A 14,529-nucleotide genomic window follows, 5' to 3' on the forward strand; every position below is an offset into this window, starting at 1 on the left:
CAGCAGGGGCAATCTTGTCTTAGGGAACTTATCTTGTGCACCTTTTTAATGTTTGGTAGAGTCCAATTTGAGGGATCTCTGTAAGACAAACATGCACTCAACAGTTTGGAAAGAAACATACTTCCTAATGGATAGAACTCAACCTCCAACTTTATATATATTAAATATAACAAGCAAGATTCTATATTAACTTTGTTTCATCGTAGTAAAATAGAACAATGACCAACTTCACACTTTAACCTTCCATGCTAAACTGCCAACCAATCAACCTTCCAGATACATTCCTGTTAGACACATCCCTGCTTTACGGGTACTATTTCTCACCATCACCTTTCTGCTATCCCTCAAAATCACTGTTTTTTGCAGACAAGAACATCACCTCCAAATTAACTGTCCACTTGAAAGTCCTTGAGCACATTGACGAAAAACAGAGTACAACAAAGCAGACCACCAGAATATTCTTGGACCAAATCCCACTCTGAAGTCATTAGGACAAACACCTAGGCTCACATTCTTGTACAATACAAATTGTGGAGTGCTGATCTGTCACTCCTGCCCCCTTTTAGCTGAGATGTTAAACAAAGGCCCATTTTCCCAGTTTACTTTCAAGGAGGATGTGGAAACTCCCAGCACTGTTTTGAAAAAAATCAAAATAATCATGGGAATTATCTCTGTTAAGACCAATATTATTATTCCTCAAAAACAAAATCACTTAAAATATATTTTCATATTGCAGTAGGTAGAGGCTTTCTATGCAAAATTTGGAGTGAGGACTCTGGGATAGTCACCAATCACTTTGGAATCTTTTATTGCCACACCCCTTTTCCTCTCTAAGCTGGCCATCTCGCCTCTCCACTCTCAGTCCTGATGCAGAGTCTCAACCCAACAATTCCTTTCCTCCCACCAGTGTTGCTTGACCCACTGACTTTCTCCAGCAGAATACATGCTGCTTCAGATACCAGCATCTGAAGTCTCCAGTGTCTCTCTCTTGTGAAAACAGGCTGGCCGGCCATCGAAGAGGAGAAAATTCATGTTGAGGGAGACTGAGAACAGTTAAAGGGGAGCTATTAAGGACGCAATGGGCAAGAACATCTGCGCCCCAGCCCATGTGAAGATATGTGTGAGTGTGTACGTGGTAACAATAAATCCTATTGTTTATTTACATGTGTTCAATGGTTTACTATGAATCAAAGTATAACAGAAACAAATTGAAATAAAGCATTTTAGAATTCCTGTTCAATAATTACTTACATCAATCTTTTAAAAAGACAATTGAAAAATCATTGCTGAATAGTACTGTTATTTTATTTCATATGTGACATAAGAAATGGGAATGTGAAATTGTAAAGTTTGGTGCATATTCATGAAGCATTAAGGAAAGGAAAATTAACGCACTACTTTCAGTGAGACTTGTTGCTGCACTAATGATGACAAGTTTTATTTTATTTTTATTTTTACTTATCTGGAGATAATGTGAGGTCCTCTGGCCTTTCGAGCTGTGCAGCCCAGCAGCCCTCAACAACCACCAAATCACAGGATGATTAACAATGACCAATCAACCTATTAACCGTCTTTGGACTGTGAGAAGAGACTGGAGCACCCGGAGGAATCCCACGTGTTCATGGGGATGACATACAGACTCCTTACAGAGGATGCCGGGATTGAACTGCAAACTCTGATGCCCCCCAGCTGTAATAGCATCAAGCTAATTTCCAACTTGTATTTGACTGTTTTGAGAGCTATGCACATGTCACAAGTTTCATCAGTAAATCTACTATAAATAGACTTGACCAAGTTCTGCATTGAAAACAATGACTCCATATAAATAGTCATGATGGTGCTAAACGACATACAGCATTTACCATTATTATCACTGAATATCCGGTGTTCACCAACACCCGCAAACAATGGAAGAAAAAGTATAAGTAGAACAAAACCATTGCAATTTGGCCCAACCATTTACTATCCAAATTCTGATGTGTACACCAGTTCTATGAGGATCTCAAACAATATCATTCAACTTCACGTGTTCTCGCTACTGTCTAGTTGGTTCCAAGCTGCAATTAGATGTTTCCCATGAAAATTTCTCACTGCTCTTGGGTTGTAAACAAATCATGTGCTGCTTCATTTGGCAGTGAAGATAATTATTATGTACCTTTTTATTATGAGTAGGTTTTAAAGAATCTAATGATGGCACTGCATGCCACATGCCAACAAACCTTTTGCACGTGCTATAGGTTCACCACCCCTGAATGGACATCTCCACTGAATATCTGTGTCAACATTCGTGTAACAGAACCTGCTCTTCAGTTCCATCGGATCTCTATAGCAGTGGTCCCCAACCACCGGGCCACAGACAAGGCACAAGGCACAATCGCCTTCTCTTACACACTGAAGTCAGATGGCTATCAAGGGGTAGAGCCCTGGCCAGGGTTTTTGAGTTAAGAGAGCAGCCACAGAGATTTCTTTCAGGTAAAAAGTCACCACTGGCAGCACGCTTCAATGATGAGGTGTGGATAGCAAAACTCACTTATCTGTGTGACATCTTCAACCTGCTCAATGAACTCAATTTGTCACTTCAGGGGAGAATGACAACTGTCTGCAAGTTGGCAGATAAAGTGTCTGCTTTCAAAGCCAAACTGGAACCATGGGGACGGTGAGTAGACAGGGGCATATATGACATGTTCCCAACTTTAGCTGGGATTTTGGGAGAGACTGAGGCTGCACCATCCTTCTCACAGCTGGTGCATGATCACCTATCTTCGCTGTCGACAGAATTCGAGCATTACTTCCCAACCACAAATGACCCAAGACGTGCAAAGGAGTGGGTCAGTGACCCGTTTGTGAATGTCCCCGGTGAATCATCCATGTCAATGCCGGAAGAAGATCAACTCCTCAAGCTTGCAAATGATGGTGGGCTGAAAAGTATGTTTGACATAACCCCCCTGCCCGCATTCTGGACCAAAGTCAAGGCAGAATATCTTGAGATAGCCACGAAAGCACTGAAAACGTTGCTTCCATTTCCAACATCATATTTCTGCGAAGCGGGGTTTTCTGCAATGAATGCAACGAAAACTAAATTGCGGAATAGACTGGACATAAGGAACCCCCTTTGAGTATCGATGTCTCCCATCACTCCTCGATGGGACTGTCTTGTTGCAGGGAAACAAGCCCAGGGCTCCCACTGATTCAACGATATTGGTGTGTTGCAATGATTTTATATGTTCATACGGGGAAAATATGCTCTGTGTGTTTAATATCCAAATGTTACTTAAAATGTTATGATGCTATTGACTTATAAGTGACTTATAATTGACTTATCACTATATTCATGCGAGGAAAATATGCGCTATCTGTTTAATACTAAATTCGTTAGAACAACCCTTTTAGAAATGAAATTGAGTGTATTAGCCACTTATAAGTGACTTATGGTTGACTTATCACCTATATTCCAGTCATGATTAACACCGCCCCCCCCCCCCAGGTCAGGTCCGCGGTACACAAACGGTTGGGGACACCTGCTCTATAGCACAAGGCTAGGACCTTCCTCTGTGAAGCCCACTTGGCAGCTCATGCATAATGACTATCCCATGCTGAAAGAAGTCACATAGAAGCAACATTCACCCATTCTGTTGTTCAGAACTTGCAGCTTTACAGACAGCCTAGGAGATTAGGCTGGAATAGAATCTATTAATGTAACCTCATCTTGTAACTCGGCCACAAGCAACATCCTAGTTAATCTTTTCTGCAGTCTTTCTGGTTCAATAAAACCTTTATTTTCACAGGGTGATCAGAGTAGCATACAAGTTCAGCCTCTTATGTTAACTGCAGAATAATTTCCTAACTTCTGTACTCAATATCCTGAGTGATGAAAACACCTTCTTCACCACGCTATCCAGGTGCCTGTCCAAGTTCCTTTAGGTTTACTAAAATCGAGAATACATGCACCCTTTCAACTCACTTGGAAAAACATATGCCAGATGGATTGATTTGTTAGCCAAGGTGATAAATTATGCAATCTAAGCATGATTGACAAGGAAGGAGTTGACTATATGCTTAGAACACAATCCTATTGTAACCTACGTCCTAGTTCAGAGAGATAGGTGCAACACCATGAGGCAACATGGCTGATTGAGGTAGATTGTTAGACTATACCGTCACCCAGGTGAAAGTCTGCATCACCCATGCTATCACATGCACCTATGGCTACTCTATTATCTCCATCACCATGGGTCCAAAACAACATTTCATACAGAAATATTGCTGCAGTAAAATTACACCAAAGATCTCAAGGAATCCACAGAGATAGCTCTCTTCATACTGTGCTTCACATCCTGTCAATCCCCAGCTTGCAGAAGTTGCAGCACCTTCGTTGTGTCTGGATAGCGTTGAAGTTCACCAAGGCTGTGACAGAACAGTTAGCTTCCCCAACAAAAAACACTTGTTTGATGAGAATGACCAGACAGTTCAGGAGCAAAGCCAACACAGCCATTGGCCATCTGAGAAGAAAAATGAAGGAACATCACGTATTCAAATCCAGTGCAAAGCTCAGAGTACCAGGCAGCTGTGACCCTCGCTATCCTCAATGCTTCTAAAATTTGGACAAGTCAGGTCAAAGTGTCAAATTGGTATCACCAATGCTGTCTCTGCAAAGTCTGCCAAATCCACTGGTTGGAGAAGCAAACCAATATCAGTATTCTCATCCATGCCAGCCTCCAGGTCCAAAATGCACTCAATTGGTTCTGTTGAGCAGGCCACATTGCTACATATCTGACAAGAGTTTCCTAAAACAGGCATTCTACTCCAAGCTCAGTCATGTCAAGAGATTATTCAATGGACAGCAATAAAAAAGGCCTCAAATCTTTCTACATCAAAGGTAACAACACAGCAATTGACAGGAATAACTGCCAAAATGGAGGAGGAGAACTTGGGATGGTATAGTTGAAAAAATTGGACTGAACGTTGATAGAGCTTAAGGACCTGACAATAGAGATGCCTTTGGGATATTGTATGCATTGTTTATTATCATTGAGTAAGATTCAAATAACTTGGAAAGAAGTAAATATGAAATGTGGAAGAGGAAAAATAGAGAACTACAGACCAGTTAGCCCAGACTTTATCACCTTTTTGACCTGAAATAATTTTGAGGTCTCAGGGAACCCCTGCGTATACATAAATAACTGTTAATGCTCTTTTGAGTAGAGACTGAGTTTTTAGCCAAACTTTCTTGAAAAAAAAACAGGTAGTTAAGCTTAGCGTACCTTTCTGGAAATTAATCTTTCTTTCTCTTCCATAAATTTTAAAAACTCATAATGCAAGCAATATAATAAATTTCTGTTACATAACTGGCTTAAGCCAAAATGGGTTTTAATATTTCTAAAGGTAGGCTTGGTAGATTCAATTTAAATAAAGGGTGTAAATTGATTTTATTTAATGCTATCTACAACATGAAAATTTATTCACAATATTGAATAGTAAAGTAACTAAAAACCATAAGCTAAAGCAAAAATAGAATCTAATATAAAAATATAACTCCAGCCACAATTATATACAAGACTTGAAAAAACATTTTCTTAATAAGTAATCTGATCAGGAAACTAACATGTGAAACCTGTACTTGTTTTTTTGCTGCACAAATACTCAGTTCTGGGCCGAACTTGAGATAAGCACACATGGATTTCACCTTCAACTGAAATGAGATGATTTCTATCAATGCTCTTGATGCTTGTGAAACAAGAAAAAGCCTACTCACACACGTAAGAAGTTGAAAACTGCAGCAAAATGTTCATTGCTTTCTTACGAATGGCAGGATACTCTTCTTTCATAGAAATCCAGAATTTGTGCAGGGGCAGGTCAGTAAATCTCATTGTAAGTGCACGATCAGAGTTCTTCCTCTTCTCTCAAAGTCAAGTTCTCAGGCTGAGCAGAAGGTTCAGAGAAAGGGTCCCTCATCCAGTAATACAGTTGTGTTGAAAGGGAGGAAAAATACTGTTCAAATTTGTTTTGCAGAATTTTGAGTGGTTTTCAATAAGACTTGAGATTTTCCGACGATGTTATTTTCAAGCCCAAGTAGCGGTGGAAACATTTCAAGATTTTTTTTTGGAAACATGATTTTTCCAAAAATTCCATTTCCTTTTAAATACAAGAATCTTGTCATTTGAATTCAAAACATTTTCTCCAGGCCTTTGCAGAGGCTTGTTCAACTGGTTCATATGGTGAAAAATGTCTGCAGCCATTCTTCATCTTCAAAGCACTCAGCAAAATCTAGACTACTATTTCTTGAAAGTACGCTTGCAAGTCACCTTTCAGTTTAAACACGCTGTTGAGATCTCTTCCTCTGCTAAGCCATTGGATTTCTGTGTGTACCAGGAGACTGGTGTATTCTTTGTCCAGGTTTTCACAGAGTTTTTAAATATTCTCAAGTGAACTGGTCTTTAAGAAAATTAACAATTTTTGTGGCATCATCCAGAACTTTTTTCATTTCATCTCCAAAAGTTTTGTGACACCTCTCTGTGAAGAAAGCAGTGTGTTGTGACAATGTCAGGATTTTCCTTTTTTACAAGGGAAACAAAACCTCTCATGGAGACAACCATTGATAGGGCACCATCGGTACAGATGCTAACACAGTTCCTCCAAGACTGATCTTTTGTTTCCAGATAGGAAGACGAAACATTAAATGTATGTTGGCCTTTGTTTGTTTTGGGCAGGTCTTTGCAATAGAAAGAGTTTTCTTGAATTTCACCATAGTTTACAAATCTTACAAATGCTACAACATGACATTTATAGGTGAAATCTGTTGACTCACCAGCCTCGATAGAGAAGCTGTTGTTTTTCAGTTTATCATGCACAACCTCTTCAGTATCATGTAACATGTCATCAATGCATCAATTTATCATACTGTTTGAGGGTGGCTGCCTTCTTGCCCAAACAAAAACCATGCAAGAGCCTTTTTTTGAGCTACTACATGCGGATGACTGTGTTCTTCTCATGCACACAGAGGACACGCTACAGGCTGCAGTCATGGTTCGCCAAGGCTGCAAGGGCTTTTGGGTTAACGGTCAGTCTGAAGAAAACAATGATCCTCCATTAGAAGCCCCCTTGTGGCATTTACAACCTGCCTTGGATCACCATTGACGACCACCCTGTCACCACGGTTGAGCAGTTCACGTACCTGGGCAGTGTCACCTCCAATGATGCTATGGTAGTAAAGGACGTAGACAATTGACTCGCCAGAGCCAGCAGTGCCTTCAGGCACCTCCAGAAACATGCGTGGAAAAACTACCAGCTGTGTCTGCCAACTAAAATCTAGGTGTACAGGTCTGCAGTTGTCTTAACACTGCTTTACAGCTCCGAAGCCTGGGTCTTGTACTGCAAGCAAATCCAGTTGCCCAAGCACTTCCATCAGCACTGCCCCTACTCCATCATGGATGGGTATCAGCTGGCAAGATCATATCTCCAACAGCAAGGTCCTGGAGAAGCTCAACTTCCAGGCATTGAAGCCACTTTGCTGTTCAAGCAGTTCAGTTGGTCAGGCCACATGTCTCGCATGGACAACTCCAGTTTACCAAAAGCAGTATTCTAAGGAGAAGTCACTCAGGGCAAGAAAGATTGCAGTGCACTGTGCAAGAGGTACAAAGATCAACTTATTCAGCAGCTGGCTTGTGACAGAGAAGGATGGAGAATGCTAATTTTGAGAAATTCAGAAGAGCGACTACTGAAAAGGATAAGCAGGAAGGATCCTACTACCAAACCACCCACATCCCAATGATTCCCATGTCCCTATTGTTCCAGAGTCTACAGATACAGAATTGTCCTCTACAGTCACTGACCATCGTGCCGGTGCTCCAAGGACTCTTCTTCCTCCTGACCTTCACAAGCAAAGAAGCTGACATCATCATTGAGTCAGAAATTTATTGTACTGCATCTTGTCCTAGCATCTTTCCCATATAATTTTACATGCTGACATTAGTAGGTTCTCACCAACTGTCTGACTTTTCCTTTGGGTAATAAGTTTTGCTACTAAATAACTTGCTTTCTGGACCCTTTTACTGACTGTGACTTTATTAACAAAAGCCTTACTCTTTATTTTGAGATTCCAATAGACATCTAAAATAATCAGCACCTTTGTGTGTCATATGGCTGTGATACGGAGTTGTGGCTTCTTAATTTTGCTGGAGCCATCAGACCATAAGACATAGGAGCAGAAGCAGGCCATTCAGCGCATCGGGTCTACTCTGATCATGGGCTGATCCAATTCTTCCAGTCATCCCTACTCCCTTGCCTTCTCCCCATACCCTTTGGTGCCCTGGCTAATCAAGAACCTATCTATCTCTACCTTAAATGCACCCAGTGACTTGGCCCCCACAGCCACTCATGGCAATAAATTCCACAGATTTACCACCCTGTGACTAAAGTAATTTCTCCGCATCTCTGTTCTTAATGGACGTCCTTCAATCTTGAAGTCGTGCCCTCTTGTCCTAGACTCCCCTCCCATGGGAAATAACTTTGCCATATCTAATCTGTTCAGGCCTTTTAACATTCGGAATGTTTCTATGAGATCCCCCCTCATTCTCCTGAACTCCAGGCAATACAGCCCAAGAGCTGCCAGACGTTCCTCATATGGTAACCCTTTCATTCCTGGAACCATTCTCGTGAATCTTCTCTGAACCCTCTCCAATGTCAGTGTATCCTTTCTAAAATAAGGAACTCAAAACTGCACACAATACTCCAAGTGTGGTCTCACGAGTGCCTTATAGAGCCTCAACATCACATCCCTGCTCTTATATTCTATACCTCTAGAAATGAATGCCAACATTGCATTCGCCTTCTTCACCACCGACTCAACCTGGAGGTTAACCTTTAGAGTATTATGCACAAGGACTCCCAAGTCCCCTCTGCATTTTGAATTCTCTCCCCATCTAAATAATAGTCTGCCTGTTTATTTCTTCCACCAAAGTGCATGACTATACACTTTCCAACATTGTATTTCATTTGCTACTTCTTTGCCCATTCCCTTAAACTATCTATCAGCAGACTCTCTGTTTCCTCAACACTACCCGCTCCTCCACCTATCTTTGCATCATCGGCAAGTTTAGCCACAAATCCCTTAATCCTGTCGTCCAAATCATTGACATACATCCTAAAAAGCAGCGGTCCCAACACCAGCCCCTGTGGAACTCCACTTGTAACCGGCAGCCTGCTAGAATAGGATCCCTTTATTCCCACTCTCTGTTTTCTGCCAATCAGCCAATACTCCACCCCTGGTAGTAACTTCCCTGTAATTCCATGGGCTCTTACCTTACTAAGCTGCCTCATGTGCGGCAGCCTTCTGAAAATCCAAGTATACCACATCTACTGCATCTCGTTTGTCCACCCCACTTGTAATTTCCTCAAAAAATTGCAGTAGGTTAGTCAGGCGGGATTTTCCTTTCAGGAAACCATGCTGGCTTTGGCCTATCTTGTCATGTGCCTCCAGGTACTCCATATTCTCATCCCTAACAATCGATTCCAACAACTTGCCAACTACTGATGTCTGGCTAACAGGTCCTTTCTGCTGCCTCCCACACTTCTTAAATAGTGGAGTAACATTTGCAATTTTCCAGTCATCCAGTACAATGCTAGATTCTATTGATTATTGAAAGATCATTGGTAATGCCTATACAGTCTCTCCAGCTACTTCCTTCAGAACTCGAGGGTGCATTCCATCAGGTCCGGGAGATTTATCCACCCTCAGACCATTAAGCTTCAAAAACAGTTTCTCGGTTGTAATTTTCACTGCACAAACTTCACTTCCCTGACACTATTGAATGTCCTGTATACTGAAGATGTCTTCCACTGTGAAGACTGATGCAAAATACGCATTCAGTTCCTCTGCCATCTGTGCATCTCTCATTACAATATCTCCAGCGTCGTTTTCTATTGGTCCTATATCTACCCTCAACTCTCTTTTACCCTTTATATACTTAAAAAAGCTTTTAGTATCTTTTTTGTTATTAGTTGCCAGCTTCCTTTTATAATTCACCTTTTCTTTCCTAATGACCTTCTTAGTTTCCTTCGCAAGTTTTTAAAAGCTTCCCAATTCTCTATCTTCCCACTGGCTATGGCTTCCTTGTATGCCCTCTTTTTTGCTTTTACTTTGGCTGTGACTTAACTTGACAGCAATGGTAGTGTCCTTCTTCCATTCAAAAATTTATTCTTATTTGGAATATATCTGTCTTGCACTTCCCTCATTTTTCGCAGAAACTCCAGTCATTGTTGCTCTGCTGTCCTTCCTGCTAGTGTCCCTTTCCAGTCAACTTTGGCCAGTTCCCCTCTCATGCCACTGTAATTTCCTTTATTCCACTGAAATACCGACACATTGGAATTTAGTCTCTCCTTCTCAAATTCAAAGTGAACTCGATCATTTTGTGATCACTGTTCCCTAAGGGTTCTTTACCTTGAGCTCTCTTATCACCTCTGGATCGTTGCACAACACCCAATGCAGCACAGCCGATCCCCTAGTGGGCTCAACAGCAAGCTGCTCTAAAAAGCCATCCCTTAGACATTCTACAAATTCTCTCTCAAGGTCCAGTACTGGCCAGTTTTTCCCAATCTACTTTCATGTTAAATCCCCAACGATTATCATGACATACCTTTCTGACACACCTTTTCTATCTCCTGCTGTAATTTGTAATCCACATCCCAGCTGCTGTTTGGAGACCTCTATACAAATGGCATTTGTGTCCTTTTCATCGTCATCGTAGGTGGTATCTGTAATTTCCGGTTGGCGGACAATTTCCCTCCACGCCGCTCTGACATGTTGGGAAATGGTGTGCTTGGCAGGTTACAGCAGTGGTTTGCCTTTGCCCTCTGCTGGGTGAGTTTAAAGAGGACACCACCCCTTGCAGTGGCTACTTGGAGCCACAGGTGACAGCTGAGCGCCAGGTGGGGACCAAAGCTGGACAAGCTGCCCTGAAAAGGGCACGGCAAGCCCCCCCACCAGAGGAGCTACCCCTCCCTAGACACCCCATTCACCCCTTGCATCCTTTTAACCTTGCCATTTCTTAACTCAGTCCTTCTAATGCTATGTCATCCCCTTCTAATGATTCAATATTATTTCCGATACACAGGGCCACACCACCCTCTCTGCCTACTAACCTATCTTTCCAATACACTGTATATCCTTGCATGTACAGCTCCCAATGGCAGCCATCCTTTAGTCAAGTTTCAGAGATGGCCACAATGTCATACTTGCCAATCTGTAGCTGAATTTCAAGATTGTCCATTTTATTTCTTATGCTGCATGTATTCAAATATAACACTTCCACTTTGGTATTTGTTGCTTTCTGTTTTAACTGCACCACACCTGTAACTCATGCCACTGGCTGTGATTATGCTTCATCTTCTGCCCGCTGCATTGGTAAATCGTTTGCCAATGACTTGGCACAATGGAATAGGTCAATTGGATTACCAGTCCATGTAAAACCCACTGATAAGTAGCTTTCATTGTGAAGACGGACTTTTTTGCGTCCATTTTTGGACTAGTGCAGAGGAATGACTCAGAACACTGTACCTCAAAAATCACCATGTTGGACTGCCAGACATGCCTGTAAAACACAGGAGTTAATAAAAGGTAAAAATGGGCGAGTCCATTCAATGCTCGGAAAATGCACTTCATGCTCCACATCAGCCTACCGTCCTCCTCTCCGTGCAATACAACGCTTGCCAATTATCAATGGCCTCCTCTATCTTGCGTCAAAAACTGAGCATGGACTCAACCAAATAAACATAGTCCTACTGTGCACTGCCATACTGGGCCGAGGGACGTCTGCTGAGATTGCTAACGGGTCTGCTCGGTCACTGCCCACCACTGCAAGCACTAGCAATGCACGTTGTGTGAAGTTCAAACAACGATGCTTTTTTATCACGATCCCACACGGAACCCCAGAAATATGTGGAACCCCGGTTGAGAAGCTGAGTTAGCCTGTTATCAGTAAAATAAAAAATGCTGTTATGAAGGAACAAGTATCAAAGCACATAGAAAATAATAACAGGGGTAGGTAGAACCACAGCAAATTTATGAAGGGGAAAATAAATCGGACTAATCCTTGGACTTTGAGGTTCGATTTAATTGAATAGATAAATAGGATTCAGTTTGGACAGCGCATTAGGACCTCTAGAACAATTTTGATAGGTTATCACATGAGACTATAAAGTAGAACTACAGTGCATGGTATTATAGAGATTGCGCTCTCCTATCCCTGCTCATCAATGTTTTCATCCAAACCAATTTCTCATATTAGCTCTGTGCCTGCTTCCGTAGATATTGCCTGATCTGCTCACTGTTTCCAGTATCTATACCTATTAATCTCAGTCTCCAATGTTAGCTTGATGCCAACAGGCTCATACTGACCAATGTGTGCATCCAAACTAGTGCCATTTAACCTTCTAAACCTCTGCTATTTGTGCACCTGATCAACTCTATTTAAAATTTGTTGTTGTAATCTGGCAGATAGCCCCAACAGTTTATCCCCATGACATTCCTGTTCTTGCCCAGGAGATATGTCCATTGCTCTATCTTTCTATCAACTTTTTCCATTGTTACCCTACACCTGGCTTCAATTATCACCTGTCAGCTTGTACTCCTTTCACTCCTCCACCTCCTTATTCCAGATGCACCCATTTATTTTTTTTCCACCCCTTTCTTTCCAGTCCTGACGAAGGGTCCCGGCCCAAAACGTCGACTGTTTGTTTCTCTCCATAGATGCTGCCTAGCCTGACCTGCCGAGTTCCCCTGGTATTTTCCATTTGAGGCTAATTTGTTTACTCTCTTTTCCTTTGTTTTATTTTTTGTTTACTCTCTTTTCCAATTCTGAGGAATTGGTGGAACGCAGCAGGCCAGACAGCATCTTTAGGAAGAACAGTCATTCCGTGTGCCTGATCTGCTCACTGTTTCCAACATTTTAATCTTTTAATCTCAGTTTCCAATTCTGGGTTGATGCCAATATGCAGACCTTCTCTCACCCGGCATGCCACACAATATTCTCTAACTCTATGCTGCGTTGAAGCCGATGGAGATGGGGAGAGACCTTCTCTCTCCCAGAATTCTGCGCAGCGTTCTCTGATTGAGTGAATGCTCCAATGAAACTCAACGGGTGAATAGGGGAAAGACCTTTTTTCTCCCAGCGTCCCATTTCCCCACCACTGCGTTAAGCCAATGGACGAACCGTCTGGCGCCCTGAATGTCACGTGACACGCATTTCCGCCAATGCCGCTCCGAAGCAGATGGGCGGACCTTCTCTTTCCCAGCGTAGCCCGCGACCGTTTCTGTTCCAATCTGAGGGGGAAAAAGAAGCGTCGCCATTTTGTTGGTGTTGGCTGCGGGGGAAGTGGAGCCGACGCGAGAGGTTCTCGGCCAGTTTACTGGATAAATCCCAGCCACTGCTACGCCGCAGCGCGAGCACTTGACGGCAGAGCGCATTTTCCTGGCGCCCGTTGAGGATATTTTGGTAGAAAATGTGAGTGTTTGTCGAGGTGGGAGTGTGAGTTTAGTCGTGTGGTCAGTTAAAGGCCGCCGTGGTAGAGAGCGTCAGCCTCGGGCGCGGCGGTGGCGTAGGGAGTCAAATACACTACTTCAAATACAGCTACATCAAAGATGGGTTATATTTTAAAAAATAGGTTTGCAGTGTTGTTTATTTTAATATTCTAAATTATTTTCTTACCTGTATATGTGCAGCTTAAAAGCTCCAGATGTTCGTTGTCGAAAATTTTATGAAAAGTCCTTCACCGACGTTTTATTTGTTCTAAGTTTTAGGGAGATTTGATATCTCTCCACGGTTATCTATCGTTACAACATTAAGGCTGCAGCATAACAACTAGCTATTGGTTCAAAGGTTTCCAATCCACGACCCTCCCCTCCAACTCTACGTTTGAATCCAGATCTCTTTTACCACATCCACCTGCCAATACTATTGTACAGTTTCTGTCTGTTCAACCTTAAAACGTTTTCCTAAATTGTTACCTCATGTTTTACTTTACATTTAGTTAAATATTCCCTCCAAGTGCGTCATGTCGAATCTGTAGTTTAAATGCTTTTTGTTTTAATCTGCTCTCCGGAAGGAAGTACTGTTTTCTTTCGATGCGGTTGGATCCTGCAAATTCAGATTAAACTATTGTTTTCTTCCACATTTTATTCAGTACTTATTTCCTTTGTGCTCTTGGCAAAGATTAGCTTGAGCAAGACTGATAATCGTATTTATTTTGATTGTCTTTCTGTCTTTTTTTATTCTTGCATCTAGAAATGCCTTCAATATGTAAATGGTTACATTTAAACATTTGATTAGATCTATCTTAGTTATTTTTCTACCTTAACAGTGTTCTTATCTCCCCCGATCAAGTTGAGAATCACTGCACAGTGAACAATATTGATCTTTTTTGCCATTTATTCATCCAATCTGAAATAATTTTAGATTTATTTTGGTAGATAATTATGACTTATTTATATCAGCGGGCTCAAAAAGTTGTGGGTTCAAGTTCCCTTATAACCACTTG

The 14,529-nt window shown here is 41.8% G+C and overlaps 1 protein-coding gene across 3 annotated transcripts in view; it reads left to right on the forward strand.

The window, feature by feature from the left end:
- Positions 1 to 13,294: 13,294 nt before the first annotated feature.
- Positions 13,295 to 14,529, forward strand: part of LOC140211211 (RNA-binding protein 5-like) — a 48,309-nt gene continuing 47,074 nt past the window's right edge. For all 3 annotated transcript variants that reach the window (XM_072280815.1, XM_072280816.1, XM_072280817.1), the window contains exon 1: positions 13,295 to 13,496. Coding sequence is in view for 1 of the 3 variants with exons in the window: in XM_072280817.1 (XP_072136918.1) it covers positions 13,495 to 13,496 (2 nt within the window). In the remaining 2 variants the exon portion in view is untranslated. The remainder of the gene's footprint in view (positions 13,497 to 14,529) is intronic.

Source organism: Mobula birostris, chromosome 16 (genome assembly GCF_030028105.1).
Source record: "Mobula birostris isolate sMobBir1 chromosome 16, sMobBir1.hap1, whole genome shotgun sequence".
NCBI lineage: Eukaryota > Metazoa > Chordata > Chondrichthyes > Myliobatiformes > Myliobatidae > Mobula > Mobula birostris.